The 15,815-nt window shown below is 34.2% G+C and overlaps 2 protein-coding genes across 2 annotated transcripts; both read left to right on the forward strand.

Annotated features, from left to right (window-relative positions):
* The first annotated feature begins 2,498 nt into the window (after positions 1-2,498).
* LOC145639466 (putative methyltransferase PMT2) lies at positions 2,499-8,776 on the forward strand. Its single transcript, XM_081690713.1, has 7 exons — positions 2,499-2,907; positions 3,515-4,163; positions 4,290-4,500; positions 4,722-5,013; positions 6,850-7,224; positions 7,356-7,433; positions 8,143-8,776. Exons 2-7 carry the CDS (start codon positions 3,522-3,524, stop codon positions 8,375-8,377), a joined length of 1,833 nt encoding a protein of 610 aa, XP_081546839.1. The 5' UTR covers positions 2,499-2,907; positions 3,515-3,521; the 3' UTR covers positions 8,378-8,776.
* Positions 8,777-13,033: 4,257 nt separating this feature from the next.
* Positions 13,034-14,956, forward strand: LOC145625246 (protein PHYTOCHROME KINASE SUBSTRATE 1-like). The gene is made up of 2 exons (XM_081678329.1): positions 13,034-14,014; positions 14,151-14,956. The coding sequence occupies exons 1-2, from the start codon at positions 13,223-13,225 to the stop codon at positions 14,856-14,858; spliced, it is 1,500 nt and encodes a 499-aa protein (XP_081534455.1). The 5' UTR covers positions 13,034-13,222; the 3' UTR covers positions 14,859-14,956.
* Positions 14,957-15,815: the final 859 nt, after the last annotated feature.

Raw genomic sequence — 15,815 nt, forward strand, 5'->3', positions numbered from 1 at the left:
TAAATAAATAATAATAACAACAACAACAACAATAATATAGTATTGATTTACCATCTTTCTTTTTTTAAAAAAAAAAAAAAAAGTTTTAACAAGGATTGATGTTGACTTTAGAAACCTCATATGATAGAAGGAAGACATTTAGTGGCCATTTTAGGATAACTTCAATTAAACTTGTACTCTTATAATTAACTAGTATCTTAGTATTTGGACCTAAGTGATACCTCAGATCATTACATAGAATTAACAACTACATGTAGTGATGTTAATTTACATGACCAATTTTCTCTTAATTAATATTTTTGTAAAATTATCATTCCAATTCACTACATTGTGATCATTTGTTGCTATAGAAAACATAAAAATAAATGTGATGGCATACAAGTAGCTTAGTGGTAAGAAATCTAATGTTAAGCCATGAAGTTGCATACTTGAATCTTATACAGAATCTAAAGAGAAACAATAAATGAGAGATGAAGAACGCCATGTGACATGTAGACAATACAAAGGTTTTTTTTTTTTTTTTAATCTATTGCTTCATACCAGGAAATAAATGCATCATTGTCATATATATAATCTATCTAATCTGATCTTTTACAGATTTTGAAGCATGAATTGTGTGCATTTAGATCTATTTACTATGTGTATTAAATTAAAGTGAACTAAATCAATGGTGTTTCATGCATCCATGTTAAGTGAGCTTGGCCTATATTGAGAAAATAATTATCTATGAGAAAGAAATGTTTGTAGAAAACACTTTTTAAACACATGAACATTATATATATTATATATGAGCAAATTCAAGTCGATCTATCAATAGGAGAAACATGTAATGTTTATTGGTCTTTTTACTCATGAATAGTAGGGACAATTTTGCCATTTTATACTTTTGGTTAAACAGATTCAGCTAACGGCGTTAGCTTTGTCGTTAGTCATATTTTACAATTACTGAGCATAACTCATTTTCTTCACTAGCATATGCATTTCATCTCCTTTCCTAAAAATAAAAACTTCAAACCCTCCTTGTTCTGCATCTTCATCTTCTTCTCCAAAACTAACAGAAAATTCAAAACCTCATGAGCAGCTTCAATGGAAGATGAAAGAGGACAAAAAATTCTACCCTTAAGGGTTCACCATTCCCTTTATTTCTCCCTTTTATCTTAGGTTTTTTTTTAAAATTCACGACGAAGCCGCCGTAAATATGGTGGTAGAAATTGGTTGTCCATTCTCACTGATCTTTGTGGGCAATTGAATTCACCACCGTCTTCCGACCTTCCTCCATTGTTGAAGGGGAAGCTGGGTCTTTTTTTCTCTCTCTATTCTGTTTAGAGTGAGAAGATATTAACGGTGCTCCATTTTGTGCCAGCTAGCCAGTGAGAGAAGAAATAATATAAAAACAACTTTTGCGAAAAACGAGGCAACTTGTTTACTACTTTGCCATTTGATAAACGTTTGAAGTTTATCAATTTGATAAACCTGGGCTCCCTCATTATATATTACCATCAACTCAATGTTACATATATAGTGACCTGGGTTAGTAGGTGATTTGTGACATGTTTTGATCTTGACAATCTTGTTATATATCACCCATCAACCTTGTACTAAAATGGTCACTAGTCGTCTTTCTCTTTAATTATCATGTGGTGTCATTATCCTCTTGCATCTACATACACTAAATGAGATTCCATATGCAATTAAGAAAACTCTTCCTCCTTAAACAACAAGAAAACCATGTTGAACCTAATGAGAGAAATCCTCACCATCTCCACATGCAATTCCCTAAAGAAGAAGATAACAAATTTGGCTGAAGCATTTCCTAATATATGACCCTCTCTACACATACACAAACAAACTCACAATAATCAAAACTTACATGAGAATTAAATAATCTTTAACCACTACTTATCACTTTGTAACATTCAATTCCATCATTACTTTCCTCCTTATATAGCCCCCAATAGGGCAAAATTCGTGCATAAATATATAGATTTTTCAATTGTTCAAATGGATTGAAAAAAGTATACATTAAAAAAAAACTCTCGAAATTTTCAAGAATAAAGGTAAAATCTGGTGTGTTGTGGCAATCTGTAACCATCGACTTGAAAACGATTTATAATCACCAAACTCGAAAACAAAACTAGAAAACTAGAGGTGAAACCACCTCATTTACAAAACCAAGCATATTGATTTGGATGGCACATGAGATAAGATACTAAATTGAGTACATTCACTCATTCATCCACTAGTGGTATAAAATAGAATTGAAGTGACAGTAGTAATGAGTAATGTAATTAACAATTTAACATAGGAAGACAAGTTGAGTGTTAAGTTAACAGTGACAAATATCTCCCAAAAAACATCCTAAGAAAAACCAAACCCTTGTTTCACGCCGTTAACTCCGATGCCTTTCTCTCTCTTCTTTCTCTCTCCTCCATCACTCTGTAATTAACGCGTGGGACCCACATCCCATACAAATCAGATCTGCTTTCATCTTAAAAATTCAATCTTTGCTTTAAAACAAAAATAAAAAATCAATCTTTCATTCTTTAGTTGAAAGCCACTATAATTGTACTCCACTCCCTTCTCACTTCAGCTCTCCTACTCTTTCTACTTATAGTTGTAGTAGGCAGGAAACAAAGTTTGGGGATAATTTATTCAAGAAATAATTTATTCAAAAAAAAAAAAGAAATTTAGGGTTTTTATTTTTTGATTTGATATCTTTTTTTGATTGAATTTGATTGATTATATTGATTAAAATTCCCCCAATTTTTCTGGGTTTTCCACGATTTTTGATTTCATCGCAATTCTGTGTCGATCTCTGTTTTTTGAGTAGCAGCAGAGGAAGAAGAAGTCGCCAATTGGAATTGTTCTTTTGATTGAGTCCGCTGTTTCTCTCTCTTGATGCTTTTGGTAAGTTTTTTTTTTTTTTTTTTTTTTTTTTTTTTTTTTTTAATTTCAATTTATAATATTTATTGCATAGTTCTATTCAATTATTGTTTATTTTTGTCATAAAATGAGGTTTGTGAATTGGGTTGTTAATTTGCTACATTGTTAATTTCTTTTTAATGGGTTGTTTGTTAATTGGATTTTGCAAGATGGGGTTTTTTGATTTGTAGCTAAGATTTGGTTTGATTTGATCTCGATCTGGTGGGGTTCAGCTTTGATTTGTCTATATGTTCATTAAATGTTATTAATTTGGTTATAAATAGAAAATTAGAAGCATAATTGGCAATAATTGAGTTTACTGATTGTTTTTGTTGTTTTCTTCGTCCGATGAGAAAATCCAACTTGTTTTAGTATTCAATTTGTAATAGTTTTGGGGTTTTATTAATATGGATGATTTGTTTGTTTACCGTCAGCTAATTAGATTAACATATAGTGAATCGAAAATCGAAATCGACCCAGGATTAGTATTGGGTGATTGGATGATGTTGGTGGTTCTAATAATATTGGTTTTTCGATCACTTTTTTCAATATTTTAATTGATTGAAGTTGAAATTATTGGGAACAATTGCAGGCGGAAAATGGCAAACAAAACATCTGGTGACAGTAGGACGAGGAGTTCTATATCTATATTTATCGTAGTTGGTTTATGTGGTTTCTTTTATCTATTGGGAGCATGGCAGAGAAGTGGGTTTGGGAAGGGAGATAGCATTGCTATGGAGATTACTAAAAGTGGGGCGGATTGTGCGGTGCTATCAAACTTGAATTTCGAGACTCATCATGGTGGAGAAGTTAAGACTGGGGATTCTAGTATTGATACGAAAGTGTTTGAGCCATGCAAGGCTAAATACACCGATTACACTCCATGCCAAGATCAAAAGCGTGCGATGATGTTCCCAAGAGATAATATGGTTTATAGAGAAAGGCATTGTCCCCCCGAGGAAGAGAAATTGCATTGTCTCGTACCAGCACCAAAGGGATATGTAACTCCATTTCCATGGCCTAAGAGCCGTGATTATGTACCATTCGCGAATGCTCCTTACAAAGCTTTGACTGTGGAGAAGGCTATTCAAAATTGGATCCAATATGAAGGAAATGTCTTCAGGTTCCCAGGTGGTGGGACACAATTTCCTCAAGGAGCAGATAAATATATTGATCAGCTAGCTTCTGTAATTCCGATGAAGAATGGGACAGTGAGGACAGCTCTAGACACTGGATGTGGGGTATGTTCGGGTTTCTCTTCTTTCATTAGATCTCCTTTGTCCATATAGTTCATGTTTAATCTGTTAGGAAAACATAAATTTTCTTAAGTGTTAAGTCTTTCCATGCTGACTTTTGTGATGTGCTAGGTTGCAAGTTGGGGAGCATACCTTTGGAGCAGAAATGTTATTGCAATGTCATTTGCACCTAGAGATTCTCATGAGGCTCAAGTTCAGTTTGCACTTGAAAGGGGAGTACCTGCTGTTATAGGCGTTCTTGGAACAATAAAAATGCCGTATCCATCAAATGCTTTTGATATGGCCCATTGTTCTCGTTGCTTAATTCCATGGGGTGGAAATGGTGAGATTTTGGGGGCTGTGCTGTCATTTAGATTGATTAATAATCATTTGGTTTTGTAGCTTTGTGTTCCTTGAAATATAACTTGTGGTCTCCTTGTAATTGGAGCGGTTTTTGTAAATATATGTGCCATGCTTGAGGATCTCAACAGATTTTTTTTCAATTAATACTTCCCTGTACTTGCATTAGCTAATATGCCACATTTTTGTTCTTTCCTTTTGCAGCTGGAATGTATATGATGGAAGTTGATCGTGTTCTTAGACCAGGTGGCTACTGGGTGCTTTCAGGCCCTCCTATCAACTATAAGAATAACTACAAAGCATGGCAACGTCCGAAGGAGGATTTGCAGAAAGAACAAGATAATATTGAAAAGGTGGCTAAACTTCTTTGTTGGGAAAAGAGACACGAGAAGGGTGAAATAGCTGTCTGGCAAAAGAGTCTTGATGCCGATAAATGTCGCAGTAAACTAGAAGAGTCCCAGGCTACTGTCTGTAAATCCAATCCCGATGAAGTTTGGTACACTTCTGTCTTAAAATATTTTACTTGTTTACTGCCTTTTTGTCTATCCTACTTTTAATTTGTAGTTTTTAGGCCTTTCAGTTAATTATTGAATCTAATATCTGGTTTGGGTGCTGCATGGTGCTTTCAAACTCGAGTTTTTTTAACTTATAGATTTATGTGCTATTGTGTTGCTCTAAGAGTGCTGTATGGAAGTGTCAAGGAGTTATTCAAACTCCGTATTTACATTGCTGTTATGAAAATATGAAATGTTGAACCCTTTTAGTGGCATGGTAATTGATGCGTGGCTTTTGGAGTTAAGGGTTCAAGGCCTGTCTAACCTGTGTTATTTTGAAGTATGAGCCTATTAGCACTACTAAGAAATGGCCCTCTCGTGCCAGATCAATTGTCACGTCACACACTATGTAATATGGTATAGTATTGATACACAAAGAGAACTGGCTGATAAAAGATGTCAGGAAAGGGAACGCCTTATAAACGTGATTCTATATAGGAGTATAAATGTCATTTTTTTCCTCTTGCCAAATAAGATTTGAATTTGATGCGGATTATGTTTTTTGTTCTGATCTGCTTTGCTGCTCTATCAGTGAAGAGAACCTCTGGGGGTTAAAGAAACTGCTGCTGTTGGGAATTCCTTCCTATCCATCACAAAACTAGTACAAAGCCTTTTTCTAATCTCTTGTAGGAATTATCCTTCTTATCTTGACTAATTTCTTGATCAAAATAAAGAAAGTTCTATCTGCTATGTGCAGTCTATATTCAATCTCAACATAAGAGTATAAGACATAAGCATATGTCAGTGAGGTCCTTGATTTCTGATTCTCACCCAAGCGACACCAATTTTGGTGCATATTGACTTGGAAAGTAGAAATAAATGTGAATGTCCTTGTGGACTTTCGAAGTCCAGGTTTATAGTTATATGAGTTGTCCTATCCTCTAGTCCAAAGTTTTGTTTATGGTGTTCTAATACTGGATTTGTCAAGGCCAACTGTATGAAAGCATTGAGCTTCTTTATGTTTGTTGATTGAATTCTAAATACTCCCTCCGTTTTTTTTTTTTTTTTTAATTCATCACTTTGACAATTGCACTATTCACGTACCATGGTTGACTTAATTTTTTCACCTCTAAAAAATAAATAAATGCTATTATATAATATATCATTAGATTAGTCATAAATCATAATGTCTAGTTTCATAATATAATTTTGTAACTATTTTTACCTATAGACAATTAAAGATATTCATGATTAAAGTTGCGCCTCGGCAATGTGCAGGTCAAAATTGATGCATTTTTAAAAATAAAATAAAATAAAAATCAGAGGGAGTATAGAATAAGCTCTTATGTGGAAAATAAGTAGTGTGATAAAATCATGTGGACAGAATCTCTTTGGTGTCCTCTCTTTCCTATCTCATTAAATCCTTGATGAGAAAATATGTGAGTGATCTGTGTATATGTCTGATCTTCAAATTACATACTAATACTATACATGATCTTTTTGAGAATTCATGAGTGTCAAAAATGGTAAATGTAAGTGATTAAATTCAACAATATGCTTATCTATGCATTCATTGAACCTCTTAGTGAAAATGGTGATCAAGTTGTAGATAAGTCATTGCACTACATACTAATACTATATGCAGGCATTGAGTATGCGTAAATGATGAATTTTGGCGATTAGAAATGTATGTGTAACTAAGCATTCATTAAACTTTCTAGTAACAAAAGTTGGTTGTGACTTGTAATTTGTCTAATAAGTTGTCCGTGTCTTTCTGTGCAGTGAATCTCTCTTTTATTGGCTTGGTTTCTTAGCTTGCTCCTTTGTATTGTTTTCAGGTACAAGAAAATGGAGACTTGTATCACTCCATTTCCTAATGATGGTGCTGGCGATCGGCTGAAGCCATTCCCTGAGAGGCTGTATGCTGTACCTCCCAGGATAGCTAGTGGATCTGTTTCTGGAATATCAGTTGATGATTATTTGAAGGACAATAGTCAGTGGAAGAAGCATGTAAAGGCTTACAAAAGAATCAATAGCCTACTTGATACTGGAAGATACCGCAACATAATGGATATGAATGCTGGGTTAGGAGGTTTTGCTGCTGCAATCCATTCTTCCAAATTGTGGGTTATGAATGTCATGCCGACTATAGCTGAAAAGAATACCTTAGGCGTTGTATATGAACGAGGACTAGTTGGCATCTATCATGACTGGTTAGTTATGATTTCCAGCTTTTTAACATGCAGAGTTTCTTTCTCGACTTTGCTATCTACGGTGAATATGTCAGAATAGTTTTTGCTGGTATATTCTAGGTATCTATTGACATGAAACCTTTTTGTTGCAGGTGTGAGGGTTTCTCTACATACCCGAGAACATATGACTTGATTCATGCCAATGGCGTTTTCAGTCTATACAAAAACAAGTAAGTCTTTTCAATTTTCAACATCGCCATTGGATTTGAAGCCACTAATATTACTATCTCCTCTTGTGTGAACGTTGAAATATTGATTCCTGAATTCCTGACCACATTTCTTTTCTTTCAAATACTACTTATGTATGTAATCATTCTACTATGTCTAAAAATGTTGGATATCATCTTAGACTCGTAGTATTCCGTATCAAACATGTGGAGTTGCAATTTTATGTGGTACCCTATGGTTTACTATTTACAAATGTCTTTTGATGAATTAGGGCCTGTTCACTTCAGCTTAATTTCAGTTCAGTTCAGTTCCTAATTTCCTTCTCTCATAAAATATTCAGTTCAGCTTAGCTCCAATCACTTCAGTTCAGCTCAACTCAGTTCAATAAATGTGAATAGGCTCTTACTCAGGAAAATGTACTTTTATATCCAACCCATTCAGTTAGTAGTATGTATTATATAAACAAAATTGCTGATTTGTTATTGGTGTGACCACTTCTTAGTTCTTACTTTGTCCGGGGGTGTAAGCTGTTTGTTATTATTATCCAATTTAGCTTAGCTTGAAGCACAGTGCAGTTACAAACTAACTTAAGCTGTCTGAAAGAGACTGAAAGATTAAAATTGTTACCAAGGCATTGTGGTCTATAGTTACTGGAAAGTCGTCGTCAACTTTGTCTTTATAATTCTGAAGATTTTCATCCGATGAATGCAGGTGCAACTTGGAAGACATACTTCTTGAGATGGACCGTATACTGCGTCCTGAAGGAGCAGTAATAATTCGGGATGAAGTGGACGTGTTGGTAAAGGTGAAAAAGATAGTAGCTGGGATGAGGTGGGACACGAGATTGGTGGATCACGAGGATGGTCCATTGGTTCCTGAGAAGATACTGGTTGCAGTTAAGCAGTACTGGACCGTTGATGGAGGTAATAGTACATCCACCCAATGATTATGCCAAAACAAAACTAGTGAGTCCCCATGCAATTCCCTCGGCATCTCATGATTCAAATCGGTTATGAACATTCTGAATTGAATATCACATTTGTGCTACTGGGTGTGTGCACTTCTTTTCATTGATTTGCTTCAGCAAATGTATTTTTCCAACGCCCTGCTAGATGCCCTGGTGTGTACGTCTGCTTCGATTTATGGTTTACCCTTCTTAGTAATTACTGTAGTTTCTAAGCAATAGCTGATTATAGTACCGTTTTGTTAGGAGAAAGAAAGTGGTTAATTAGTTTTGATTTATATGTGTCACATGTACTCTATACTCTTCATTTTTTGTTGAATCTGTACTAGCAACTTATTTATTGTCTTGTCAAAAGAGAAAAAAAAAAATCTTTCTGAATTACTGCTGCTCATTTCTGTTTTAACGATATCCTTTCCAGTTTTCTTTAGGTCTCCCCTTTATTATTGTACACTAGAAATAGAAGGACAAAAAAAAAAAAATACAGTATGTAATAAAGGAAAGATAATTGGTTTACAGTTGAGGCTGTTCTACTTTGGATGGAGCAGCCCATTTGAGATATGCTGAACCTCAATGAGCCCTTACATGATGTACTGTCTCAATCAGTAAAATGTTGCTCCAACATCACAAAAAGCTTATAGCCTTATAGGTTATGTCAATTAGGTTCCTCTCCAATTCTTAATCTCTATTTCTCATAATCTAATAATACACCTAAGCTAGCAAATCATAGACCTAGTAAAACTAACTCAAACCTAATTACTCAATCCAAAATACCAGACTAAAAACTCAAACTTTACTAGAAATCAATTGCTTAATTTGACCCAACCTGACTCAAATTGACCCAACCCGACTCAAATTGACCCAATAGAATCGAAAATGACCTGATTTGAACTTGAATTTGACCTAAACAAGTCATACATGAAAATAACCCAACCCAATATAACTTGATCCAAACAATCTGATTGTCACCTCAAATTGTTTTTTCAATTTTGCATATTTCCCCATTGTGTACATTGATTGTCACAAGAGAGTACTCCATACTCGATTTCAAAGATGTACTTGTCTAGCCAACACTCAAAGCGCCATCTTCATTGAGGCAGGTTAGGGTGCAATTTTAATGATGGACCAAGATGTGTAGTGCTTACTATGCACCCAAAGAACACAAGTACAATTGTAAAAGAACATGATATTATAATATAAGATCATTAACTATGTTTTAATATTTTAAGCTATAATATAATATTGTACAAACTATGAAGTAATAAATAAACGAATCTCCAACGTACCATTTTTTAATTATTATTTTTTTTATTTATCACAACGCTTTGTTATTTACCATATGCACATGCACATATGTCGGCATGCAATGTGTTCCTTGCATGTACAATGAGTATTGCACACTCTTGTCTATATAGTCTACTATTTGAGGGTGAGGGTTTGTTAGAGCAAGGGTTAACAACAAAATGCAACTCCTATAAATGAGAGCCACAAAATCAATTTTGGTACCTGAGGAAGCCAACAAAGCCTTAAAAACTCTCCATACTCAATCAATCATTCATATTTCTACACTATCTTTTCCCCTTATTTCTCAATTTTACCCTAAAAAATGTAACATTACGCATTTAATGCTATGTTTTTCCTCTCCATTTCATTTCCTTTCACAAGCAAAAGTGGGGGAAGGCGGCCCTCCTTATCTTTAAATTATTTCTACCAATTATGTTAGTCCGTACTAATAGTTTTGTTCGATTGTTCCTTTATTAGTGACAAAAATACCCACTAATATGCTTTACCATATATTATATGGTTTTCTCCACTTATATATGGTCAAAAAATATATGCTTGTTGTGTGTTTCTTTTGGAGAGAATAGCAACAAGATTGCTCGCATTCTTTTTGTCATTTCTGTTGCCACATAGTGGCATAAATACATTATCATGTGAAGTTTCTTAATATAGTCATATACATACAAATTTGTTTCAACAATTGACATGTTTCAACTATTGACAAATGTGGGATGTTTTCTTTACCATTTATATTACAAAAGGTGTTAGTTAAAAAGTTAAAATGAATGTACTATGATACCTGTATTGAAGAAGTGATTTAGGGCCTATTCTCGTACATTTATTTTCAATTCAATTCAGTTCAGTTTAATTCAGCTCCTAATTTCCTTTTCTTATAAAATATTCAGTTCAGTTCAGTCTATTAGAACATGCCCTTAATTTATGTTCATAAAAGTAGTGTGAGTAATTTAAACCTCTCTCTCTAGAAGAGAATTAGTCAAATATAAAGCACAAGTACAATCAGCTAATTTAAGCAAACAAGTCAAGTAACTATAATCGTGAAACTACTTCTTGTTAGTCATAATTCAAGCAAACAACTAAGGGCCTGTTCTCATATGTTTATTTTCAGTTCAGTTCAGTTCAGCTCCTAATTTCCTTCTCTTATAAAATATTCATTTCATTTCAGTTCAGTTCAGTTAGCTCAGTTTAGTTCAGTTCAGTTCAGCTGAGTTTAGTCTATGAGAACGGACCCTAATACCAATAATCAATATTGAATAAGGTCTTACCTAGTAACCCTATATCCGGAATAATAACAATAATGATCTCTTACCAAATACAAATTTTATAGTACACTCGAGTGTGCTTAAAATAGATGCATTTAAACATTTCAAAATAAGCAAGATATGCCTTTAGGTGTACAAATTCAATTCTAGCTTCAAATCAACACCCAACATTACAAATGAAAATTTAATTCAATTCTATCTTGGTAGGGTTTACAAAAGCAATTTTATAATGAAGTAAAAGCACTAATAATGTGGTTCATGGAATTTTTGTTAGGATTGGATAGTATTTAAAGTAGAGGACTGAATCTTGAATTTTGCTGATGTTTGTTTCACTAAGAAACAAATACTAGAATTCCTTGGACAATACAAGAACCTGCAATTTCTTCTAAGAATAATGACCATAACCCAGACCCACGTATCACGGGCAAGCATAATAGTATGAATTATATTTTAAAAAGAGGAATAATGATTTCAAAAATAGGAGAAACAGGGAAATTGCATGGCTAGAATTTCATTAATCCATTTGTTTATCAAATTTCTCAATTATTATTTGAATTTGGAATCATCTTAGATTAGATGATGACACGAGGTAATATAGACAGAAACGATAGACCATCATAAACGAACTCTTCATTATATTAGCAATGTTATTAAAGTTTCTTGACATTGTCACAAGTACTTCTTGTGCTTGCAATATTATATATTCCGTATTTATATAGAAATTCATTACCATTATTAATTATCATTGAATACCAAATAGGCAAATAACATCGATAATATAATAATTTTAATTGTATTTTTATTGTCGTATGTCTCTCTTATATAACCAATAATATAATTTCGTTTAGCTATTCAATTTTTTTTTTTTAATAAAAATGCACGTAAACAAGTATAGAGAAGTATGTAACGAACATACAACAAGCTTTATAAATGTTGGTCATCGAAGCTAAAGTGTAATTGAGGGACCATATTATATATGTAATCGCATTAAACAGGATCTTTTTGTTCTATTAGTTGTGCATGTCATAAGATCATGTCAATGATAATAACATCAAATATTAATATAAATTGATCAAGTGTAATTTTTATTCTCATGATAAGGTGTTGTCATTTTCATGCATGGTAAAAAAGAGCAACATATCACAATCAAACTATTAAAAGCGCAAGGCCAACGTCAAAGCTTTCAATAACTTAAATGTTTCTTGAATTTTTGTAAACACATCCAACTGTCATGATGCAAATCACAACAATTCAACTTTATACTCTCTCTCTCTCATTCCCTAGCTCTATAATGTGAGTAATGTAACACCACATGTACCTTCAATTTTCACTTATTTTGGTGTTTCAAAGATGGTCGAAAATGTGGATAACATCTCCTTTTTCTTGATGCGTATTTTGAAGCGTGGCAAAACTTACCTCAAGAAAAAATAGCCGAAGTGAATTATTATTATGATTTAAAGTGATTAATGTCTCTAAAAAGACAAAAGAATCTCGTGTATATAAAAACCTGACCTGATTTGGTCATTGAACTTGAATCATAAAACTCAACATTCGAATGTGACTCAATTAAACGCAAGCAATCCAAATGAATAATTTTCAAGAGAATAGTAATATTTTCATATTTTAAGTGAAAATATTAAATTAGACATCTTATACTTCTATAGGCTCAATTGCCTCCCCAACAAAACCAGCTTACTTGAAAAACTTGGATGAAATTGACTATACGCTTTGTTTGTGTCTAACTGTCAAGTGGCTTATCTCCATGCACAAATTGTTGAAGCCAATTCAATGAATTTAATTTCAAAGTGTTTTTTTCAACCATCTAATTCAGGCTTTTATTGATTCAACTTATTTTATTAATTAATTAGACTAAAAGAAAAACTTTTTTTTGTGTGAACTTGTTATAAAACACTCGTGTCGTTTAAAATTATCCTAAAACTTATATTGTCTAAACTTATTACTATATTTTTTTTACATGTATGAAATAAGTCAAATTAAGTTGAACAAAACGAGGCCTTAACATTATTTCGTTGATACTTTGCTCCTTTCTTGTACCTTTTACTCTCTAGACATTTTCAAGGTATAGTCATTTTCGGTCTTCTTGTAGCCATCAGCCTGCTACAATTTGATACGAGTATGTTTTATATTCCTTTATATAATTAAACTCTCTTCATTGTTGAGTCATTATCTCCCAACTTAAAGTTCTCTTCTTTACCTCAATCTACTACTAATCCTAATACTACACCCTGATCTTGCTGATACTCCATTTATGGCCTCACTATCTCCCACCAGCACCCGCCTAAGCCTACCGCCTTCTTGGTCCTCGGAAAGCAACAATAGTAGCCTTCGTGAAGCCTCCTTTTCTTCCTATCTCAACAGCTCCGAGGAAACGTACATCCGTAACCTCATTGAGTCCAGCCAAAACCAACTACTGTCAAAGCCTCTGCAGCAGCAGCAGCAGCAGTATGATCATCTGCATAACTCGAGGCAGAAGAAGGCCGAGGATAAAGAAATCGACGTCTTCAGTGCTGATAAGTACTTCAGCAGTGAAATAATAGATCAGGAGCGTAGTAACTCAGCAAGGTCTAAAAGTGCAAGATTTCAACTGTCAGAAGAACTACATAATCATGAAGAGCGTCCTGAAGGACCTGAACATCAGATTGTCAGAGTTAACTCAAATAAGCTGAAATCTCAGTTTCGAACTCCTAGCAGTCAGTCAGAACTCAGCTCGAATAGCCAGAGCGCGTTATTGAGGCGTCTGCATAGGACTCCGTCTAGGAGTACTAATAATGGCAAGACTATGTCATTACTGTCCTGCTCTTGCTGTGTTAATAGGAAGTCTGTCGATATCGATCGAGAGTTTACTAACCACAGTAGCAGAGGCGGTATCACTGATGGCAGACCTCCAGCAGGATACAGTAAAGGAACCTACACGAGATCGATTAAGACAAGCTTTGACACGGCTGAAATCACACGAATGAACAAACTTCACCCTAATAACACCATAGAGCCCTTTGTCTTCCCTGTCACAGATTCTGCCAGCCTTGCAGCAGTTAACAAGGTTTGGCTTATGGGGTTAATTGACCCTACTTAAACTTCGGATTTATTCTTAAAGTTGTCTATTTAGTAAGATTTCGTATGTATAAATTTTGTTTGGCCTCCAATAATTTTCTTTTTTGTTGGAATTGCCTCTGCAGTTGATAAATGTCGAAGAAGAGGAGGCAAGAAAGTCACTAGAAGTGTTCGGGTTTAGTGACTTGGATGATGGAAGCAAGAGATTTAGCCTACAAAAGAGGCTCAACATGCTATCATGGGATGCTATCCCAAGAACTGATGAGATCAGTACTTCAGGGGCACCTAGTGAGACATACAAGGACACAGAGAGCGATGCTAGTTCCGACTTATTTGAGATCGAATGCCTGTCATGTACTTCCAACCCGGTGATTCAGAGACCTCGATTAGTACCCTCAGATGGCAGCACCACCCCAACAACTGCATATGCACCTAGCGAGGCTAGCATCGAGTGGAGTGTTGTAACTGCCAGTGCTGCTGATTTCTCTATTGCTTCTGATTCAGAGGACCAAAGATCAAGGTCAGTACCCTCAGGAACTCGCCACAAGTCATCAGCCTCAAAATCTAGTCCATTTGCTAAACGGGGTATGAGCAAGGAGGTTCAAAAGCCGGGTTCTGGGCTTCTTTTAGGGTGTAAGAGTCAGAAAGCAGTAAATGTAGCTCAAGAAGTTCATCGAAAAAGTCCTGCTAGAGGAATTTCTGAGAGTCAGAGAAAGCACAGGCTTTCGGATTCATTCACACCAGTGACTAGGTTCCAAGTAGAGGCTAAGCTGCCTGGATTTGTTCATAGACAAAGAAAAAGCTTAAGTCCTGAACTTTTGTACATTCAATAGCTTTCAATTTTTGTAAAATTTATCTGTTACATACTGTCCTTTGTGTTTATGTACTACCTGCATTATTTTTGCCCTGATAATTAACTTCTTAACAACCTCGGATATTCGATTTCTTCATAACCTTCTGATTAAATCAAGCACTCTTATTTTTCATAATGTACTAATTTTGTCAATCACTATACTATTTATGAGTTCCTCTTCACCTGATTAGTAGTATAGGAAGAATGGTTGATTAAGTTTACAAGGGGTCTAATTAGAAAAACATCACATGTAAGATAAACTTATGAACCTAGTTTAAGGTGAAAAATAAAGAATAAGGTACAAATTAACAAATGTACAATCTAATTGTTCATCAAGCTTAAATTTATAGAGTTTTTTGTCAGGAGAAATTTTTTGAACTCAAACATGGTGCGTTTGTTATGTGATGTGTGCAGTTATCATCCATTTTTTTGCGGGTATAGAGAGAGCTACATACGTATATGTACTTCAATATCAAGTTTTCTCCCAAGACGACTAACTAGCTTAGCTAAGGTAGTTGACAACCACATGGTAATTAATTAACTATTTATTTATAAGGACTAAGGTCATAACTCATAAGTTGAGATTTAATTTAAAAGTTTTAATTTTCCAAATAAAATGAGTGTAAGTCAATTTTTTATTTTTATTTAAAAAAAAAAAAAAATACATACAAAGAAAAAAGAAAACACAACTTAATGAGACAAATAAAAGAGTAGGTTAGCATGCATGAAGACGTTAATTAGTTGCAGTCTCAATCCTGAACAATAATGGCTAAATATAATAACTTTGCATCCACCATCTATTAATTAATACATACTGTATAAAGCTTGGATTGATTTGATAGCTAATGTCAATTTTGTAACCACCTAATACGGAGTATATATAATTATTTTGTATGTAGCAATCAGCGTTTTCCAGCTTTCCACCCTCTATGGACTT

Source organism: Chenopodium album, chromosome 1, assembly GCF_948465745.1.
Source record: "Chenopodium album chromosome 1, dcCheAlbu1.1, whole genome shotgun sequence".
In the NCBI taxonomy this organism is placed as follows: domain Eukaryota; kingdom Viridiplantae; phylum Streptophyta; class Magnoliopsida; order Caryophyllales; family Amaranthaceae; genus Chenopodium; species Chenopodium album.